This window comes from Candoia aspera, chromosome 2, assembly GCF_035149785.1.
Source record: "Candoia aspera isolate rCanAsp1 chromosome 2, rCanAsp1.hap2, whole genome shotgun sequence".
Classification (NCBI taxonomy): Eukaryota; Metazoa; Chordata; class Lepidosauria; order Squamata; family Boidae; genus Candoia; species Candoia aspera.
The window spans coordinates 91951352-91974573 of record NC_086154.1 but is presented as its reverse complement, the minus strand read 5'-3'; the positions used below and the strand labels follow the sequence as shown (position 1 = coordinate 91974573).

The 23222-nt window shown below is 35.3% G+C and overlaps 1 protein-coding gene across 1 annotated transcript in view; it reads left to right on the top strand.

The window, feature by feature from the left end:
• TENM2 (teneurin transmembrane protein 2) overlaps positions 1–23222 on the top strand; it is an 874568-nt gene that overhangs the window by 686177 nt on the left and 165169 nt on the right. Inside the window, exons 7-9 of the mRNA XM_063292454.1 lie at positions 7539–7744; positions 18141–18336; positions 20781–20882. Of these exons, the coding sequence (XP_063148524.1) occupies positions 7539–7744; positions 18141–18336; positions 20781–20882 (504 nt within the window). The remainder of the gene's footprint in view (positions 1–7538; positions 7745–18140; positions 18337–20780; positions 20883–23222) is intronic.

Sequence of the window (23222 nt, the reverse complement as noted above, 5' to 3'; positions counted from 1 at the left end):
ATTTCAATCTTAGTGTATTTGGCTAGGTCGGGTATGTTGTGTAGTACTGCTGCCATGGATTCTTTTGGTAGTTCTGGATCTATAGGCATAAAGAGTGCTGTGACATCAAATGAAACCATAATTTCATCTTTTATTTATTTATTTGTATTTCAAATTCCATCACCACCCATCTCCCTCAAAAGATATGGGATATTTTCACAATGTTGTAGAAATTAATGACACTTTACATTAATCTCTTTAGTTTATATTTGTAGCCATGAAGCATCTTTAAAATGTAAAGGCATATAACATATTAAAAACAATCCCCATTCAATAGTAAAACAACACAAAAATTAAAATGAAACCAGGCAAGTTTCATCTGAATAGGTCATGCACTGCCTGTGGATGTTCCACAACCATTTGGTTCAACATGCAGAATTCCACAAGCCTTTAGAATGATCTAGCAAGGTTTGTATTATGTTTTTTCATGCATACTGTATGTATAAGTTGTACAGAGAAACCTCCTCCCAAAATGCCAGTCCAATCTACATGCATATTTAATACTTTTCAACATCTGAAATGTGTTACAGTATTTTGAATTAGAATCAAAAGAAAGTGGTTGAATAATGGAGCTTTGGAGAGATACTTACATGACTTTCATGTGTGACAGTAACTGTAATAGTTCTACTTTATAAGTTACAATAGAGAAAAATCAGCAGAACCGTATCAAGTGCTATTAGTAGAATTTATTGACAGCCCCAAATGGTATCATGTAGGGCTTGAACTGTGTTAGACAATATACAATAGTCTATTGACTATTGTCTAATAGAAAATAAAGTACAAGTCTGCAGAGATGTTCTAAAGGTTCAAATAATCCCTGGGTTAACTGTACTGGATCAGAATAAATGGGATCAAATAGAATGTCTTAGAAAATACTGAACACTCACTTCTAATTACTAGAGATAACAATAAGTCATGCATAATAATCACTAATGATGATGTATATGTTGAAGATATCTAACTTTTATTAAGTTTCATCATGTCTCTCGTAAGAGCTCAAATTCTATGTTATTTGGGGGGTGGTATTTCAGATTTTGAGTTTTGCTGTCATTTTCAGAATTGATTGCCATCAATGCCCCTTTGTATTCCTATGCATGCTTTATTCCTATACATGTTTTGTTTTTTTAAATGGCATTTGTTCCTTAGTTATGTTGTATGTCTAATTATATTTTATCTGTCTTTCTTAAAAACATATAATTTGAGTTCTAGTCCCACCTTAGGCATGAAAGCTGGCTGGGTGACATTGGCCAATCACTCTCTCTCAGCCCCACCCATCTCACAGGGTTGTTGTGGGGAAAATAGGAGGAGGAAGGACTATTAGGTATGTTCACCACCTTGAGTTATTTATAAAAATAATAAAGGCGGGATAGAAAATAAATAAATAAATTCATGTAATTAACCAGTTTAAGCTATTGTTTAAAAATACTTCCATGCAGGGTTGATAAATAACAAATCTACTACAGGTTTATAACAATATCTCCTACATAGCTTCCAACCTCATACAACTGAGGTTGGCAGCTATGTAGGAGATATTGTTATAACTGCATTTTAAAGATTCTTTTTCTTTTTTCTTTTTTCTAGAAGGAACACTTTTTATATCCCATGCTAAGTTCTTCAGAGACCATCCTATTAACTCCACTGCAGGGTAGTTCATGCTCATGAAATATGCAGATAAGGAAATTGAAAACAAACTTGATTAATTTTGCAAATCCTACTTACTGCATTGAAGACATATATTGTATTTGTTGGGTCTCTTAGGATATTTTCATTTATCTGTATTCTGAAGAGAAAGTCAGGATATAAATATAAACTGAAATAATCACCATCACCATCAAATTTATTAGTAGTATTCCACGTGAATGATTTAAGACTCACATACTTGTGTAGGATTGCAATTAGAACACTGTTTTAATCACTGTATTTTAAATACAGTTGCTTTTCCTGTCACATTTTTAATATGTTAGGCTACCTGTTTAAAGAGATATCTATTGATGAAGCATACAAACCAATTTGTTAATAAGGAAGGTATACAAAGAAAAGGAAAGGAAAGGAAAGGAAAGGAAAGGAAAGGAAAGGAAAGGAAAGGAATTTTATATTTGTGGTCAGCCTCCAGAGAACAAGCACAATTATAGGAAGGGCTACTAAGCATTTAGCAACAGACTTCAACAGGAGGAACAAAGAACACAGTGGAATGACCAGAGAACTACATTCTGAGGAATCTTCTGAATAATTGCTGATTGCAAGGGATAAGTCTTGAGAATTGCTGATTACCTTTTGTGGCTGATTAAGTGATTGCTTTCTGCTGAGCAAGCAGAGGCTGCTACAGAGACAATAGAAGGAATATAAAGCAGCCAGTTTCCTTGAAACAAGTTTTCTGGATGAGAAAAGATAGAAAGCTAACAGGAGTTTGGCAGATTAGTTTAAGAGAATCCCTATCATCTCTACCTGGATAGTGGGTACTGACAGAACCAAGAAGTAAAAAGACATCTACTATTGGTGCCTAAGAAGTAGAAAATGAATGGAATGATCAAAGTAATTACCTGAATGCTTGTGGCATGTTGGTGTTCCTTCCAGAAAACAATCTGGCATATACATACCAGCAGTAAGTACATGCTTGTCAAAAAAAGAAAAAAAAAAAGAGGATTGCAGCATTAAGTGCCATCCCCTTCAGCTCATAAGAGAGTTGAACATTTATTAGATCAAACAAGTTGATTTCAGAATTCAACTTCCTGTTTTACTATAAAACTGTCTGACAGAGGAAGCAGTTCTCCTTAAGTGAGAGAGTAAAATGTGCAAACGTAATGGTAAGAATGACAATCAGAAAGATGTAGTCAGCATTGCTGAAATTTGAAGTGCTCATAGAATGTACAGGCACTCAGTCTTCAGAGAAAGGGAGGCATAGCTCAACAGGAAACAGGAGGTTGAATTCTGAAATCATTCTGCCATACTTTCCTCCCCTCCTGGAGCTGAGTAGAAATCACATCAGCATAAATTGCCCTGCTATGACAGCGTACCCTTAATGTTCACCCAGAATGGGGCTATGCAGTGCTGGTGTCTGTATAACTCTACTATACAATATTGTTAGGCAACAATTGATGGCTTCCAGAATGAAATTTTATTTCCACCCAACATCATCAACTGTTGGAAAAGTTGCCACCAATGCACCATGCAGATCATATGTTGTGGCAGTCCCTGTACTCTCTGGATGCTCTGTCCAATCAATTTTCCCCCTTTCTTGGTGCCTTTTAATGGATTTATGCAGCCACAAGATAAGTGTTGTTGAAGAGCCAGCAAGACAGTGGCCTTGATGGGTGTGAAAGAAATTCTTGTTCTAAGACAAGACCACTTGATAGGTAGATAGGTCAGTATTCCCTTTGAAATGTGAAGTAAAGCAGCTCCCTCACAGCTAATTCATCATTGCATAACAGGCACAGAGACCAGCAACCAGACAAGAGGGAGCAGTCCCAGAGGAGACGTGCCAGGTTTGAAAAATCCCACTTTAGAAGTCCAGGCTTCTATGTAATGTTTGAATTAATGGTATGCAGATACAATTACACATGTATTACTCAGGCAATATCCTGAAATGGATACAGAGAAGGGAAGTAAATTTTAATATCTGAACATTTCATCCATGTGTGGATTTCATGAGGGTGACCAGCATAGGACAAAGAAGCCTAATTAACTGGGAAGAAATGCCCAATCCCTTTTCATATGCAGGGGAGACCTGCATTATTAATATTTCCTAGTAAATTAGTGAGTCCCTAGAAAAGAGCCTGTCCTTGTAGTTCATTTTTCAAGACACAAATCAAGATGGGCTAAGAAACAAAACCTCCACAGTACACCTTCAACTACCAGGAGGATTCTTCCAGGAGATATTGTGAGCAATAGACTTGGAGGATTTGGGCAATAGACTTGGAGGATTTTCAAGGGGGTATAGCAAGGGGAAAACTGAAGTGAACCCTTACCACATGAGAATTTATGTATCAATTTGACTTACTCTTCATCTGTAATTCATTAATTGAATAATTCAACCAATTAATTAGTTAAATATAGCATTTATAGCAAGTAAGGCATATTATGCCTTAATAATATGCCTTACGTTATCTTTACTGAGATAAGCTTGATAATGGACTGAGTGATCTGCTGATACTGAATACATTATATTATATTATATTATATTATATTATATTATATTATATTATATTATATTATATTATATTATATTATATTATATTAAATATTATTTAACATCTCTGTAATGTTGAAGGTGCCAGATTGTATTGCTTGGTTCCTTAATGTATATAGGGTAATGTGAATGCTTAGAAGAAAAGTAGTAAATAATTAGAAAGGTCCATTGTTTCATTCTGAATCTTCACTTGATACTTCTGGAATAGTGACATAGGCATATTGTTTGACATTACATTAATCCCATTTATTCCATTTGTAGCCAATGGGCTCTACTGTTTTTTCTCTTCCTTCTTTTGTGCTCTGATATTACTGAAGATCCATTAACCTAGAAAATTAAAAAGACACAGCTTATTAAAAAACTTATTCAAAGATTAACAATGTTCAGCCAAAGCATTCTCTTGCCATATAAAGACTTTGGCAGTAGAGTATGTATAAATGACTTTTCATTGCATGCAACTATAAGTCTCAAGAGCACAGGCAATTTGGAACTGAAAACTGAAAACTTGTTGCAGTGATAATTGCACTTAAAGAAAATGGATCAAGAGGATATGTTCTGGTGCTTGGATTATTCATACTTCCCTGCCCCATAATTATAAGACTGTTGCATATCAAAGATATTTTTGCTAAACATTATGAAAGACATGGGTAAATTGATTTACTTCCTAAGTAATGTCAGCATTAATTTAATGTGTATTCTTATGTGGATGAAAATACATGTAAACCATATCATGATCATGTTAGTATAAGACTTAATTCAAATTAAACATTTTCATTCATATAGACTTTTAGAAACATTCCCATCAGTATGCATCAGAAGGGTAAACAGTTTGTCCATTTTATAATTTTTAAGGCAATTAGACCATTTAAACTGAAGAAAAACTGATAGTAAAATATATAATTGATTCTAGTTAAAACTCAAAAAGTGGATGATGCTAGGAAAATGAACTGGGAACAACATCAAGGACAAGGCTGAAGATAGAATCTACAGGACCTGAAATGCTTGATTCAAAGCTATTATTTCAATAAATGTTAGTTTGCATTCAAGTAATTATGAATGCTAACTAACATCTGATATCAATGACCAACACCTCTATTTGCCTCTGAAGACCTCATGTACCCATCTTCACCCTTACATATTTTCCAAAGCCAAAACATGAGTTGAAAAGTTTGGCCCATACCCATTTTGGTATCAACAGACAGCTTACTATGGGCTCTAGATGGTTAGAAGGCTAAGCGGCAATTAATGACTCCATAGACATCGCCCCCTGATATGATAAAAGTCAGAAACCTAATTTGGTGACTTGTTTCTAACATTTGTAAGTTGTTTTGGCACCTATATATAATGACATTAAGTTCTTTAGGTAGTTCATGTACTGGTGAAGAAAAAATTTCAGCTGTCCTAAAATCTGATTGATTGATTGTACAGATACACCTATCTCCTATCATGTCTTCTGGGCAGCTTCCATAAATCTGGAATACACAATATAGAATAATAATAATAATAATAATAATAATAATAATAATAATAATAATAATGATGAAACTGAAGTATGTTTAATGTATGGGACACAAAATATTAAACCAATATTATATGGCATACATTATTCAAGAGCCTAATAGAAATAAGATCTTATTACATTTATCTTGGTCCCAAAGGACAGTCATATTAATATGCAAGATATTTGTACACCGCAGTAATGGATTGGCCTGCTGCTGCCTTAGGAAGTGGGATGACTGGGGTGAGAATGCAAGGTAAAAGAGTAAAGGAGAACAAAGGGGAAAGTGTCTGAATTGTATTTGTCCAAATGAGAAAAGACAGAGTGGGCTTGGGCCCTGATTGCTGCTCCCTATAGTCCTTGGTATGGCCACAATAAATGATCTTCCTTTCACATTTTTGAGGCATCTGGATATCTTCATCTGACTGTTAGTTAAGAGATTATCAATGGAAACTTAGAAAAGTAGATGCACATAGCACTCACAGATGTGGTAGGCACAGCTTCTTGTAACTCAAGGTTAGTTAGGTGCCTTGGAGTTGGGTGCCTGGTGACTGCATCTCCAGCAATAATTTGTAGCATGTCCAAAGACAGTCATGTAATTTTTTTTTATCCATCCATCCATCTACCTGATTTGTTTTTTTCTTTCTCTACTAGTTCTTTAACCCTCCAAGCCTTCTTGTTTTCTATCCACTTGCATCACATGCCCCAAATAAGTAAGTTTTTGCCTGCTGATTGCAGAGGAGCAGTCATTCTTTATTTGATCCAAGACTGATTGGTTGGTTCCTCCTCAGCTTAGTAGCAACCCACAGATCCATAATTCATTTTTTTTTCTTTCTCTCATTCATGCTTAATGTCCGGGTTTCATAGCTGCTTATTACTCTTCTCACAACACAGTCATTCAAGGTCACTCTGTTAAACAGCTTGGCAGAAAGTAAAAGTTACACACAAATACACAAAGTAGTATTTTATTATTGGTGTCCTATTTGGCCTTTACAAGAAGAAGATCTAGAAATTCAATAAAATACATATCAAATGTTCTGTTTTTGTTTTAATGTTTGTATACCACAGTTCATCAACAATTTCTCATCATTGTTTTACCATATACCATCCAAAGGCATTGTCCAGAGAACATTATCAGCCAAAAGATTTCAACTTAAAGAAACCCAATATGATAAACAAATATATTTGTTTATCATATTTTTTCAGTTTGTTTAGTTTCCTACCCTTATATTTGGTAGACAAAAAATTAACTGTCTTTAACTGTATTTGCTTTAATCTGTATTCATATTTTTTTTATATTTTGATTGCTTATACACTTGCTTGGTATTTGACACAGGATGAATACAAGTCTTCAGTCAGTGAATTTACATTGAAATTACTCCTTTACTTTCCCTTGTGGATTTATTTTCATATTCTATTTGCATTAGAATGTTGAAAGGGGGGCAAGGAGCTTTTAATGTGCTTAGCTGACTCTCTGCTCTTATTATGTTTGATCAGTAAAGAGCAGCAATGGAAATAAAAATGGGAGAGAAGCTGTATGCAAGATTTTAAATGCCCAAGGGAACAGGTTTATAGCTTTTTAAGAAGATGATTGTCATTCTTACATTGATAAAATTCTACTGGAAGCAGTTTGCTTTCATTTATTTTTTAAAGCATAGGTTGGTAAATTAAGTCTTAACAACTACTATGTGTTTTGCATTGACATATAGGTTTATCTTATAAACCTGCCACCCAGGTTTATCTTAAATAAGAGTTCTAAAAATAAATCTATTTGATTCTGGCTCTATTCTGGTTTTATTGGCTCTTGTCTTCCAGGACCATGGGCCACTAGAAACAACAGCATTGACAGTGGGGAGGCAGAGGTTGGACGGAGGGTTACTCAAGAAGTGCCACAAGGAGTATTCTGGCGAACACAAATCCACATCGCACAGCCACAATTCCTGAAATTCAACATCTCCTTAGGGAAGGATGCTCTTTTTGCCGTCTATATAAGAAGAGGACTTCCACCTTCCCATGTGCAGGTATTGTACTAAGAGGCTTAGTAGACCAAAAGAAGAAGAAGATGATGATGATGAAGAAGAAGAAGAATGGGGATTGCTTTATGATTACTGTTATCTTTTTATCTGAGAATTTGGGTTGCTTGTCCTATATTTAGCAAAGATTCTGTGAATTTCCATGCCTCCATTCCATTGAGGGTCACTTCTAGGACTCAGAAAATCCTCATGCAGCAATATTGCAATCACTTCTTTCTCTATTAGCTTTCTCCAACTTGGCATCCTTCAGATGTGCTGGAACATTGTGTTAGAACAATAACACTAGAATTCCCATGCTGTCTGGGAATTGTAGTCCCAAAACAACTGGTAGGTGCTGGGTTGGGGAAAGTTATAAGAGATCTAACTGGAAAGTGAGAAGGAGAAAAAAAATGGGGCTGCTCTCTATTGCAATTATGACATGCTGCCTCTCATAATATTTATTTCTGGTTTAAGTGGGCTTTTGTGAAATATGTGAGATATTATCTACATCCTGATTTACTTTGCCATATGTACATTTGTAATCATACTCTTATAGATGCAGGTTTCCATTTTTTGGGATGTTCTAAGTTTGGAGATAAAATTACCAGACAATCCTGTTAGCCTAGTTCAAATACTTAAAATACATAACACAGATTCTATCTGGAATTTGATTTTATTCCTGGCTGATTAGGTATTTAAATTCACACATCTTTGCTTAAGTTTACTCCTATGTACGGTTTTGCTCTGCAGGAATCCCCAATCCTGGCTTTCCCCAAACAAAATATTCAATATTTCTTTTATCCTGGCTTCAATTAACAATATTCACCTATTTCAATAACCAGAAATTATGCACTAGCTTTCTGAGCAGCTATAAAACTTGACAACAAGATAATGCTACTGGGCAACATCTATTGATTATGTAATGTGCTGCTAGGAAGAAACAGACTGTTCAATCCCAGAATAAAAGCAGCATTAAATCCTTTTCTATATGTCTTGTTAGATTTATATAAATAATCTGGAATTTACATTAGACAGTGTCCTAAAGTTGAAATTGAAAATGCCATGTTCCTGCAATTTAAAATTTTGATTTGCCAAAGGAGTGTAAAGCTTCACTTGACAGTTCATCACTGATTAATGCTGATAAGCCAAAGCAAGTTAAAATCCTTTGTGGGAACAAGTCAATAATCAGAAAATTAGGTACATGATTAACCTGAGAATATGAAGACACAGTTCCTATCTGTAAGCCCCAATGAGTTTGAAGCTTCTCTGTGTAACACTTTAGCAAATATTTCAAGTGCCTAGTCAGTCAAATTGATGGAGCTGGGGGCCTGTTTAGGAGCAGTTCTGTGGATAGGGAATGGTGTATCACAGGGACAGCAAACCTGCAGAAGTGCTGCCTTGAATGACATGTTAAAAGCAAAAAAAAAAAGTTTGATAGCTCTGTGAATCATAGTACTCCCTTATGGTAAGATACCCAACATGCTTCAGTAAATTACTCTTAAACTTGCTCTACTTTTTACCTGCTGAACTGAAAATTAGTTGGATTTTCAGATGCCTGAAGATTCTAGTTACATTATACATTTACATCCAAGCAAAGACAAATATGTCCAACAAAATAGTCTAAATGAAAAGAGTAGAAAATCTGATACAAGTTTATACAAAATATTATTAGTACTGCATAGTCAACTTAATATGCTTAATCCTCCCTATCTGTGATAGAATTCACTCCCTCCTTCCTTTGGCCTGAAATCCATCACATCACCCTCCCCCCCCCCCTTCAGGGACACATTCCATCACATCATCCTATGTAATGTCCTATTTTGGGAGATGGAACTACATCTTTGCCAAATTAAGCTGCTCTTTCAATTCTCCTAATTACAAGTAAAGGCTAACGTGAAAATGGGTGGAGCAAAAGTGCTCATTTGCTTTATAAACATATTGAGATTTTAGTAGATCGGTTTAGCTCTAAGTTATAGTGAAATTCATTGGCCTTATCAGTGCAATCTCTTATCATATTGGCAGAGTTTTAATTTCCATTATGCAAAACAAGTGTTAAAAGTAAACTTGTTTAGGTTGTCATGTTAAGTGTCAAATGACTGGTGGATGGGCAGTTCAGTATATAACCTTCAGATCAGATGTTTATGAATAAAATTATGAACTCATTTAAAAATATTTGGCAGAAATTCATATTGTTCACAAGCACAAGCTCCCTTAAGAGTGTACTATGTTCCCATTTTAAACTAATATGCAGGAAGTAAAGAGAACCTAGATATTTGATTGTTACTTTGACTTAATAGCCCCCTTCCATCTACCTTGTCGATCCAGAAATACTGGACTACTTGTTCCAGAATTCCTATTTCTCATGGAAGAAGTAGTCTAATGCAACTGGAAGATCCCAAATTGGACATGGGTGGATTAAAACTGTCCTGTATCACAGGACAGCAAATTTATAAAGTTAAAGCAATTCGTTTCTCATTAGACAAGAGAAAGAAGGACAATTTGAAGTTATTTTCCTATAAATCTTTGCATAATAGAAGGATGAAGAGCATTGTCAAAAGAGAAAATAGGATATGCTCAAAGGAGATATCTTTACAAAACCATAAATATTCTTTAGAGGCTAAAGAAGATCTTCAAAGAAAGCAACAACAACAAAAAAGATAAAATTAATGTTCTTTCTGTCCTCCCCTTTTAAAAATTTAAAAGTTTACATGGGAGTTGCAATACACAAAGGAAAAGTATCTTTTACTGCATCTGTAAAAGTTTGAGATGCCTGTTAGTAATACGAATTTTCTTAAAATGCTGCATTGTATTCCACACTTTTATAAATTACTGTTTGACACTTCGAAACTCCAGAGAAATTAAACAGCACTACAGCCCATTAAGTGCAGCATGGAAAAGACATAAATATAGGAAATGCAAACCTCAGTAATTTCTGGATGAACCACTCATCCCTTAATAGAAACAGAGAGTGTACGGCTTCAGCTCAGAGCCTGAGGAACTCTGTGTTGGATTGCACTTGCTTCCATGGTGTCAGCTGAGCAGAGCTAGACACATGGCAGTGCTTCAGAAGGTTATAGGAGTGTCAAAGGTAGGGGGAAAAAAGAGGGCAATGGAATCAATATGTTAATGGATTCAAATAGGAAGAAAAAGCAAGTGGAAAATTTAGCTAGATTTATTTATGTGCTCTGGAAAAGATGATAACCTACCTTATCTAACCCCCCTTCGTGAGCATTACAACAAGCGAGATGATAGGAAGTCTGATGACACAAAAACACTTAAGGTTTAACATAACTCAGTTCCACATTAAAGATGTTTATGTGGTGTTGAATTATATACTGAAAATTTAACTTTCATCCATTTATAAAGAACTTTGAACTTACTAAGCTTGGAGTAAGTCTGGAATTTTGCTTTGTTGGAAAGAAAATACCACTTAAAATCTTAGAGTGGACAAAAAGCCTTTGAACTGGCTCTTTATTATTTTTATTATTATTAGGCTCTAATAATCCCTTAAGAATGCTTTAACGTTTTGTTTCTAGCATGTGATTTCTGATTACAGATATACTTTTATGGAAGGGTTGTAAGAAATCAGAAAAATAGAAAATAAAGTCAACCCCCACAAAGTCAGATTTGAAAGAAATTTTCTTTTTGAATTTAAGATGTAAGAATTGATTTGCAATATATTCTAAGATCTGTTCTCCATGTTAACAGAGCATGCAATTTCTTTCTGATTTGTAGAGATGAAGTTATAGTCTATCGCTATGTGGCCCACATCTCACACTTTTATCCATCTGTGCATGGCTTTAGGGAAAAAGTGACATTATCAGCAAAAACATTTGTAAAAACAGTTCATTATAAAAGTGCATTTTATTAGAAGTTCAATAGAGCAGAAAAATGTAAAGTAATGAGCCAACCAGCCAGGTGGTGAAGCAGAATCAGACCTTGGATTTATGTCCATGGCTGGTTTACTTTAACAATAAAGACAAAGCATATTTTGATTGAATTCATTAGCTAAAGATTATGTATATCACTTCAAGTGATAAAATGTCAGCTCATCCCTACTTTTTGATATTGTTATTCTCCTTCCCTATAATAAATAAAGCAACTGAAAGTTCGAAATATTTCCAGTTAGTGCTGGATACATTGCAGGAATATTTTATTTGTATGTACGTATGTATGCATGTAAGCTTGTACGTTCAATAGAATAGTGTTTGAGGAAGAAATACAAAAAAAATGTAATTTGTTAACAGGTAGAAAGAGTTTAGAGCTTAGCTGCAGGGCACCTAGTTTGCATGCAGGGTTCAGTGCCTGGCATATCCAGGTACATCCATAAAATTTTGTTTTGTTTTGTTTTGTTTTGTTTTGTTTACTAGCAGTTATGCATTGTCAATGCCACTGAGCATTCTTGGTTAGCCACCAATGTTCTTTTTTATGCTTCTGTCTTTTTTTCATAGCATAAAATAGGCTACAGAAAGAAAGATAGAACCACTTTTGAACTGATGCAGCCCTATATTGTTCAAGGTGGATTCAGAAAGTGGTAGTAGGTTGAGATCCACTCAGAGAAAGAGAAAGCATCCAACATGTTATTAACTCCACTGTTATCAAGTATTAAGCATTATAAAAGCAAAGTATGACAAATTAAAGTAGGGCCCAGTACATTTATTTTCCATGGATGAGTGGAGAAACAGTTAAATCTCTAAATTCACATTTATTTTGGTATACATGTTCCTATCTATGACTGTCTGTCTGTCTATCTTTACATTATTTTAAGCTGAGAATTGCATTGCAAAATTCAGAAAAATACACAGTCTCAAGGGTTCTGATCCACAGAACAGTCTGAGAGGCCCAGCTGACGTAAAATTCCTCCCAGATGAAATTTCCCCAAAATTTTCCATTGAGGCACATAAAATAAAAAGGATGGCTTTTCGCTGACCAATGCAAATAAAGTCTGTTGAATCCCTGCACCTTATGCCAAACCTCTGATTTATGAGTTTCATCACCTGTAAAATGGGATGAGGTCACATCTGCAGGACCCACATACAATTCTGTGTCCAGTCTAAAATTGACTGTTTCTCATTGTGTATTTTCTACATTGTGGAGGAAAAGAAACAAGTTTTTCTCCATCTCATTCAGCATCAGGGATTTAATGGTTAGAGAACCATTGTGATATATCATCTTTTTTTAAGCTTAAGCTTTGTCATTCATTGTGATATTTCGGCATGTTGTTTTGATCATCACAATTGCATGAAAATGCCTGAGAACTGGATCGTATTAATAAGGGTAGTAGTGTAATCTAAAAAGAAACACTTATTTTCAAAGAGCTGCTACCTCTCTTTCAAGTTGTCATCATACTTAACGCAGAAAAAAGATGTATGAATTTACATTTCCAGTTCTTAACAGTGAGCAGGAGCAACAGCCTCCATTATCTCATTCTCATTTGCAAGGTTGTCTCCCTCCCCACCCCCTTCGATCTGGGATTGTTTGTGATTGGGAGACTGTTTATCTTCCATTTAAGTCAACCTCTTCACTCTCCATGTCTGCTATACATCCAGCGGCCTATTGCCTGTTGGGAATAATAGGAAATAAAAGCTGTGGATTAGATCTCACAGCAGGAAAGGTATAAAAATGCACCGGTCATTTTGTCAGCAGTTCTCTTGTTCCTGGGGTTCTATGCACACATGAATTAAGCAGTCTTTTTCAATAAGTCAGCTCTAATGAGTTGTCTTTTTGGCAGTGGTATAGTTGAAAGTGCAGCAAAAGCTTCCTGCATCTTCTTGGTTGTGGTTGCTGCTGTGGGTTAAGACCAGGTCCCTGCAGCTCCAGCCACTTCAAATCATTTTAGCATCTCTGCGTGCTTTTTCGTCGATCTGGCCAACTGCTGAGCCGGCCTGCTGTCTGAGAGAGAGAATCAGTATCATATGTGGAAGAGCAGGAGAGTCTGCCAACACAGTCTGAGCAGAGCAGCATGTTGCCAGTGAAAAATGTCAGGTTTTATTGCTACACTGTTCCATGTTGACCCTCAGTGCACAAACCTTCCAAAGAGCAATAAACTCGCAGGGGCTGGGGAGAGTTTCCTCCAAAGGTGTTATCCCAGTCAAGAGATTTTGCAAAAGGTGAACGTCTGGTCTTCAACCTCTTCCTCTTCCTCCTGACGGATACGTTTAAATAACATTTGTTGCTGGATTAAAGCCCTGAAATACTGAGAAAGGTTTGTGTGCTTTTTATGAATAGCATACACTTATGTATGTATTAAGTTGGATGTGAAGTAAGTAAACTCTATTACTCTATCGCAAAACCTAATTTACACAGAAGTAGTAGACAGGTGTGATGTGGGCATGTTCCATTTTCAGTGGGAGGGGGGAGGCCACGTGATGCTCTACTGCTCTATCTCTGCTTCCCATAAAAATGCCTTCATGCCTAGATTGGAATACATTTTTCTGCTAGCAGGTTTTTTCACTGAATAGGCTTTTGAACAGGAGAGCTTTGGGTGATGAAAACCCCACCTGCAATCTATCTGAACGAGGTTTACCAAGTTAGTGAAAAGTCATAATGGCAAAAAATGACAAGCCACCTGCACAGGCATCATTAGGCAAATGCTGCCTTTCTGTACTTGTGTCTCAATGTCTGTTCAACATCCATAAAAGTTAGGACTCAATTATCTTGTATATTTGAGGAGATCAGTCAGTGAGGTTACTACTGTATTGCCAGGGTTCCCAACTATTTTTTGAAAAATATTGCAGCTAATGATTTGACATAGAAAAATCCCTAATAACTAGGTTTACTGATGGCATTTTTACAGATTGATTTATTAATTTTATTTCCCATGTTGTAAAACAGTAAACACTTGAACTTGGGAATTAGTTAACAGAATTTACTTAGCAAGCCAACAGTTGTGGGACTGGGACATATGAAAGATTCCAGGCAACTGTCTTTTAAGAAGTGAATGACTTCAAGGCCCTTTGGTTTGCTCATGCTAACGTCATGATATGGGTACAGTTGGGTTAATTTTATTGAGTATGCTTTATCTTTTATACATATCCATCTATCTCTTTCTGCAGTTAGAAAAATAGGTTAGAAATGATGTTTTTCAGAGTGGATTTTTTAAGTATTACCATTACAAACCTTTCTTAATTTCACAATTCAAAAGTTTTTGTTTTTGTTTTAATTTCACTGACTTTTGGGTAGGGGGTGATAAAACTGTATTCTTAATGAGATGGTCCTAAAATGGTATTTCCATATTTTCAATTAAATATTGCATGAAAATTTCAGACTTGTGTTTATATATAGTAATTTTATTACAGATTATAATGACAATAGTAAAAACTGACTGAAAAAAGAATAGAAAGAAAAAGTAGGTGTAGAAAAGAAAGAGAAAAAAGGGAAAAGAAAGAAATAGAAAAGAAAGAAAAAATAAGAATATAGTAAAGAAAAGGAAAGAAATATATAAACAAGTAACTTCCCCCTTCATCACAAGTATAACATATTTTAGTAACTTATCACCTTCTCTTAAAATACAACAAATGATCTCTTCTTCCCACATCCCATCTTTATCTATAAACAAATCCATAAAGCCTTGTCATTTCAGTCTATTCGGAAGAAGTCCATTAAGGGGTTACCAGAGATAACAACATATCTACTTTGACCTTGATCAAATAAACCAGCTTTCTATTCCTTCCTTTTTCTTTTAACAATCTTTTTTTTTTTTAATGAGAACTTTATTCACTTTCAAAATATATAGTTAAAATGCAAGAGAGTATATCTATAGAACAAAGAAGAAACTATAAAAGTGAAGAAACAAAAGATAGTTTCTGGCTTGATCATTAGTCCCTTCAAATAATGTCATAGAACTTTTCATTTTTTCTTTGTCCTTTCTCACAAAATTCTTCAAAACTTTAACAAGCCTCTTTTGTAAATCCAGTATAGGAAAATTTCCCAGGTCACTCTCTTGGTTTGTTGTTTGTATATCCCTTTTAATTATTAAGACATCAGCCAGTTTCTTTTGTAGGTCAAGTGTAATATATTTTTCCAAGTCATTCTTGTAGCCTGTCATTTTTAAATCCACTTTCAAGTCAGTCTCGATCTTGTCAGGTAGAAATCGTTCCTCTTCCATAGCATCTTTTAAACCCAGTCTATCTATAGACACTCTTAAAATTAACTTCTGGGTCCACTGTTCAAAAATACCCTTTAGTAAGTCCAATGTTAAAAAAGTTTGCTTCATTCTGTAATTGTAAGTTGAGTTTGAGTGTTCTTCTCCTTTAATTGTAATCTTTAGTTCCCTCTAGTGTCCAATTTTTAAAGTCTTACATTTTTGTTAAAAAAGATTCAAAACAAAAGCATTTTCCCATGGAAAGGATTATTTATATTTAATTCCAAAGTCTTATTTCAAATTTATCTGGACATTTAGTCCATTTGTAACTTTCTAAAATCAAAGTTTTAATCACCCTTTTGCTGTTTATTCAGAAGAAAACCCTTTTTAAGTTCTTAAACTTGTAGTTGAAAGGATTGAAGGAAACTCCAAGAGTTCCTAATTACTGAATAGCACTTAACAAGCAAAATGTGATTAGAAATGTGATTAGAAAAGGAAGTATACCAACTTAGTATCCTTTCAATGATGTCGATTGCAGTTTGAGCAAGATGGTTATTCTGTCATTTCCCAGAGCTCTAAACCCGCCAGAAACTGCTATTTTGCAATCTCCTCATAAGGAGCAGCTGTCTGGAGCACTTGTGGATGACCTCCAGTTGCCTCCTTGTCCAGAGAGGGATTATCAAAGAGCTGGTCTACTTGACAGCTCTTCATTCCACCGCGGTTGTCAGCTCTGCTCTTCAGTCCACCATTTCTTCCCTGGAAGTCCTCTTCCCCAGAAGTCTGAAAATTTCAGACTGTTTGTATGATTGCTGGATTCTCTGTTGAGAACTTAACAGCTAGAATAGGAAAGAAATGCAGTGTGAGAGCAAGGTAAGTTCTTGACATGGTGATGTCACTCAGGCAGCATAAGCAGTAACTAATTAAAAATTGGTTGCATGTGTTTTTGGTGTTGTCAGCCAGATTTACCATCTTATTCTTTTTCTTCTTTCTTTTTCTTTCTTTCTTACAAAGGAATACAAATATTCAGAACTTTAAGTTATTTCTCATTACTTATTAGCATTCACTCGAAGTCACCCACATTTAAAATTGTTCTTAGTTTAATAGGATAGATAAATTGGGAAAATAATTACTAGCCAGATGGCAGAAAAACCTGTCATTTTTAAGTGTGAATGTGCATATGCAAATCTTTCAGTTGGACTGAATTGGCTGGAATGCTAGGAACTGTTTTTCTCCCATAAGAATCCTGCTTGATCTTCATACTTAACACAATTGACTATTTAATCACATTATACTAACCACATAAATCAGTATGGGGACCTTAGATTTAGGCCTAAAACTAAGCACTATATATTTAGTAATCAAATATGGTTAAGAAACTATATGAAATTAAGGGCTGTAAAAATAAGAGATCCTTGCTTTTCAGAAAACAGGCTATGCTTTGTTAATGCAATAATCCCCATTGTTCTTTTAGTAAGTCTCTTTTTACATTTATTAATCATTGACTGGGCATATAGTCTGAATTTCCACAACTAGTTGTTGCAGCAGATTTGGTTTGGGCAGATACTGTATGTCTACGTTGCTTGCCTCCATTGGTGGAGGGAGATCTTTGCTCTGCTCTGTTTTGCTGATAGTAGCTAATGGAAGACCTCTGGACAATAGAGGACAATAGGAGAAGGAGAGGGACCAACAGCTTTGAACTTACTGGATTTCAACCAGTAAATGAAGTTTTAGTCCTTCAGCAATGTCACCTGTTCTAACAAAAAAGAAAAGGCTCCTCCTCACTTATCCAGACCAGCTTTGGCATGCAGGAATTGTAATATACATTTTTGCGTTCACCACGCTGCACCTTCTGGACATCATTGCATCACTGTGTATATTTCACTGTATTTGCTGTTGGGAAACTATTGCACAAGGGTAATAACTATTATGGTTTAAATTGCACATTGCTTGGCCTTCTCAGCATTGTGAGACGTGCACACCTATACATTTGAATATAGGCATGGAAGTTAAATTTTGTAAACTTGGTATGGGGAATTTTTTTTTTTAGTGTACACAACCTTTAAATGTTGTCCCATTTCACCTGCCTAAATGCGTTTTCCCCTAATTTCCTTATTGCATCAGAAGGAGGGCAAACATGCAGAGTAAAAGTGAGGGGCTGGATTAGTAAGTTATGTTATGTAATAAGATTTGCTTTGTTTAAAATACAAATGTGATTTAAGCATCTTATTTTTCCACTGCAGAGAGCATTCTAATACATTTGTGTCATACTTTCTGCAATATGAATGCATGAAGTGTTTTCCCTCTTCTTCTTCTATCCCATAGTATGATTTTATGGAACGTTTAGATGGGAAAGAGAAATGGAGCGTTGTAGAATCTCCTCGTGAGCGTCGAAGTATCCAGACCCTGGTTCAGAATGAAGCTGTATTTGTTCAATACCTGGATGTGGGGCTGTGGCACCTTGCCTTTTACAACGATGGCAAGGATAAAGAAGTGGTTTCTTTCAGTACCGTTGTCTTGGGTAAGTATGCCTTGGCTATGCACTCTAATCACCTGGCTGTTTAAAAAAAATGATTAAATTATGTGGGCTATTATTCAAACATATCTTATTCAACCTTGGTTAGTCTTAACTTCTTTTCAAGCAGGAATAGCAACATTTACTACCCTGTAGCTGGACTTCAGCTCTGGTAATCGCTGGTCAATATTGTGTTGGATGGCAGATGTTCTTCCTTAGCATTTATGTTCTTTAATACTGGCAATATCTACAGGGAATCTTTTATAACATCAACCAGAGAATTTGTTGCTAGCAATTTGTAGAGTTTTGATTTTTTAAATCTTGTATTAGTGTAAGTCTACCTCGCGTTAGGATAATCAAGAGGTAGGTTAACATAAGAAATGCATGCCGGTGTAAAACTTACGTCTGAAATACATACAATCCAGCCCTTATCACAATAACCTCAGATATTCAGAGAATCTGCAGTCTGCTAGAAATGCAAAATCATAAGCTTGCAACATTTTCTTCCTTGTAGTTTTGTTGGAAAGTGTTGCTAGGAACAGAGTAACAGTTTATGAGAAAGTCCAACATAATAGGTATAATAGCTGGGTAGACTTCTTGATGCTGCAATGATAGTAATTGCCTGAAAAGGGAAGAAAAGTACAGTATTTTATTCAGTTCAGAAGTTTTTTGAAACATACCCATTACCTTCACCATCAAGCCATATTGAGAGAACTGAAATACTGAGCAATATTAAATAAAAAGAACAAATGTCAGAAGTTACTCTTGGGATAAATACACTTAAAATATAGAAGTACTGTTCTATGTACAGTATGTAAGAACTAGAAAATGTTTATAATTAGTTTTATAAATTAATTAACTTAAAAGTTTTTTTTTTCCAGCCACTATTGTAATCAGTAATGTTTTAAAAACCTGGTAATTATTGTGGGATACACTGAGCAATAAGATATTCTTTTCCTTCTACTTTACCTTTTACACCAATATTTAAATTGTGTGTATATACAGACATACAGATATGTATTCCTAAAGTATATAATTTCAGTATATGAAAATAATACTTTTTTTCTTTAAAAATAAAAAAATATTTCATTTCATTTTATTAAAAAATATTTTATTATTGCTTCCTCCCAAAAGAGCATGGTCTCAAGCCCATAACACCAAGTTGGCAGGAGAAAAAGGCACAGAAATTAAAATCCTAGTTTTACTATAAATAAAATTGCAGTGCAACAGTCACTGGAATTCTTACAGAATGGCTTCATTAGCTTTTCCGACTAAATGTATTTATAAGAACTTTTGTGTCCTTGGAAGTCTAATTGTCTGGTTTGTTGCCTATTTGTTTGACAGAAGCCTGACCATTCCTGGGGAGGGGGGCATAGAAACTCTTTTTTTCATAGTAGAGGGCCTGATCTGTGCAAAACAAACAGACAATGCAAAATATTCCTTTCTTTGTAGAGAAGGTAAGCTGTCTGGGAAATGCACTCTGTGGTAAAAGTAAATCACAAAAGTTATTTCTGAGTAGTGAGAGATCTCAGAGGTCCAGTATTCAACCGGGGCTCGGTTTTCTGGAAAAGAAATCACTGGACACTTCCATTATGTCTGAGGCATAAGGGTTGACACACCTGCTATGCATAAAAGGAGGCATGAGCACTCCAACAGATTTCTGCTCCTTTTCAGGTTTAAAGGGGATGTCAAACCTACATTACTGCTTACAGAGAGACATTTACTGTAGCTCTCTGGCTTTTCTCAGCATATTGATTTTCTTTGCTCCATGTACATCAGTGAGGATGCACATACAAAACAAGGCACAAGAATTAGTAACACAGCTTGATGCTGCAGTTTAGTTGTGGTCTCCAGCCATACTGGAGATATAACACGTTACATTATGGAAAACATGTTAAAAGACTGCTACATTAGCATGTTTTGTTCATGCAGAACTATTGTCTGGCTATAATAATTACTACACAGAAAAGCTACGTACAGTATAAAAAGAAATCACACCATATATAGGAGCCTCCCTTCTGAGTCGTAACACACAATTGCAGTCGATTACCAAAATACAATGGCTCATTCTAATCATTAGTACAAGAGACCCCTGGCTGTGAATGTGCAATTTGGACTCATTATATGACAGAGGGGACCTCTCTGCCTCTCCATGTCCTCATATGGAAAATAGGGCTGCTAAATGCCTTCAAGTGCAGTAAATTCTTCTTTTTTTTTTCCCCACAGAGAGGAAATAGCAACTCAGTCAAAGAAAAAGAAAACGGGCAAAATCTTCAGTAATATTTATAAAATGTACTGTTAAGGAGTGTTAACATTTTCTTCTTTGTTCGGGCAATTTCTAATTCTTGTGAAGTTCAGATGTTGAAATTTCATTAAATGCATGAACTTTGAAAACCATTGTAACAGTGGAAAGAGAAATGACTGGCCAATCAGCGATGTCTGTCTTTCAGATTCTGTACAGGACTGTCCACGCAATTGTCATGGGAATGGTGAATGTGTGTCTGGAATCTGTCATTGTTTTCCTGGCTACCATGGAGCAGATTGTGCAAAAGGTAGTGATTAACCTGGTTTTCAATTGCTACTTATTATGCATTTTATTCTAAATCGTAAGAATAATTTTTCATAGCCATTATTTATTTTTGTAGCCCTTCAACTACTGTAAATCTTCCAGGCCCTTCACATACATTGTCTCAGTAATCCTCCCAACAACTCTGAATGGGATGATGATGATTTGAACTAATTAATAGTTTTTAATTCTCTTCAAAAGAGGCAAGGTTTTCTTCCTTGTTTTGAAAGGAGTAAAAGCATTTAAATTAGAATTTCAGAAAGAGCAATCACCCCATGTACCTATCATGATCTTTCTCTTTAAAATGACTACTTAACCATAAGTTGCATGATCAGGTGATCCTCGTGAGGGAATTTAGGTGCAGTTTTCTATTGGTTGCATGTTCAGTTTGCCCCTTCTAACTCAAGGAAAAATGAAGCACAGTGAAAATTTTAATTTTAATTATTTCCCCTCTCCATCATCTTCATTTAAATTGAATACAGTATAATGAGATCCAAAGAAAGTTCTATGGTACCGCTTTACAGCCTTCTGTATGTCAAGGGAAATGACTGGGCATTTCATGTTAGTGATTTTGATACTATATTGATGAAAGCACATTAATATTTTTAACCAGTGCATCTCACTAATGACTCACCTCTAAATTGTGACTTACTAAAAACAATTGTATAGAAGCCCTATCCCCGATACATTCTGGAAGTTTACATTTCCCATTGCTTAATGTTTCATGATACTTTCCACACCATATGATTCATTTTGTTGGAGAAAAAGATTGCAGGTATCTTAAGGTTATAACTCAGTCATAACTGTTCTGCAACGGTTAATAAAAATAAATGCTTTCACTTTGCTACCTGAGCAGCCATCATCCATAAGTAAATGCCAGCTACTCTATTACATTTTGATATAAGCATACCAAACAGAAACTGATAAGCATTCAGGAATAGTAGACATTCATTGTACAAGTAATGATGTTCTACACAAGATCACCAGTCTTCTTGGTTGATGTCATTCTAGGTAACTGATTTGTCCAAATCTGTCTTCCATAGCACTTACTTATGTCCTGCCTACACTGGCAGATCTTATACTCAATGAGCCACTTTCTGTCATTTAAAAAAAAACCAGGGCAGTTTAAGTGCTTATTGATTGAGAATTTTTATAACTCTCAAAATGGAGGCATCCTCATATCTCTACAGGTATTTAAAATGAATTGAATTAATCATAGGCTTAAAAGTCTCTGGTGATCTTCGTTAACTTCTCTGGGTTTAATTAAAACATCTGTGCACTTTTAATTTATCGATTCATCCAACTCATATGTCATGTTTTTTAACACACCCCAGCATGCTCTGCATCATATTTAACCCAATTTCCACTTAACTAAAGCAATTAAATTCACTCTGGATTAATTAAACCATCCATACTTTAGTGCTTAAGTCAGCGTGTGCTGCTTTCCCCACATGGTTTTTGAATATTAGGGATTTGACACACCTGATGAGTTTTTTGTCCTATGATTCTCTGTCTTGCCTGCTAACATCTAGTTTTATAGTACAGGAAAGTAAACTTTTCAGAGATTATATTTGTATTCCAGCTCTCATTAGAATGATGAGACCTTTGAACCCTTAAAATAGTTTCCCTTGTTCCCAAAATCAGAGGTGTAAAATAATATACACCCTTTTTCAGAATATTGATGGATAGGAAAATGAAAGAAGTATTATTACAGGAGATAAGAGAACTCACCATTCAGTGTTAAATCTTTGTTTAGGATTTTATATAATGCCTCGGTAAATGCATAAGACTGAATGTTACAAAAACCTGCTGAATAGTTAGAGGAGTTCTACAGTGCAACCAATTACCTAAAGACATGATGGGTTCCCCTTCATTAGATGTATTCAAGTGGCAGCTAGATACCCATTCTCGGGATGCTTTACTTTGAACTCTTACATTGAGCAGGAGGATTGTATTCAATGACCTAAATGTCTCCTTCCAGTGTTTTGCTTTTCTGATTCCAGTGTTTATAGTCAACTTAATTCATCTTTGTCATATGAGGTCCAGCTACAGCCATTTCTGGATTGGGTGGGGAAGCTTGGTATTGGGAATCTATACTAATGTCCCAGTTGGATTGTCACGATGTGCTGTATGTATGTCTGTTCTTTAAGATGACCTGGAAGATTCAACTATGCCAAATGCACCTGTCATTTAAGCTGATCAAATCGTATTGCATTGATTTGGATGTCCTCCTTGCCCCCATATAAGCCTAAAAGATCTTGGTATCCAATTATTTGAAATGGGTCTCTCCTTATCTTACTTTAAGAACTTCAGTGGAAGTTTAGCT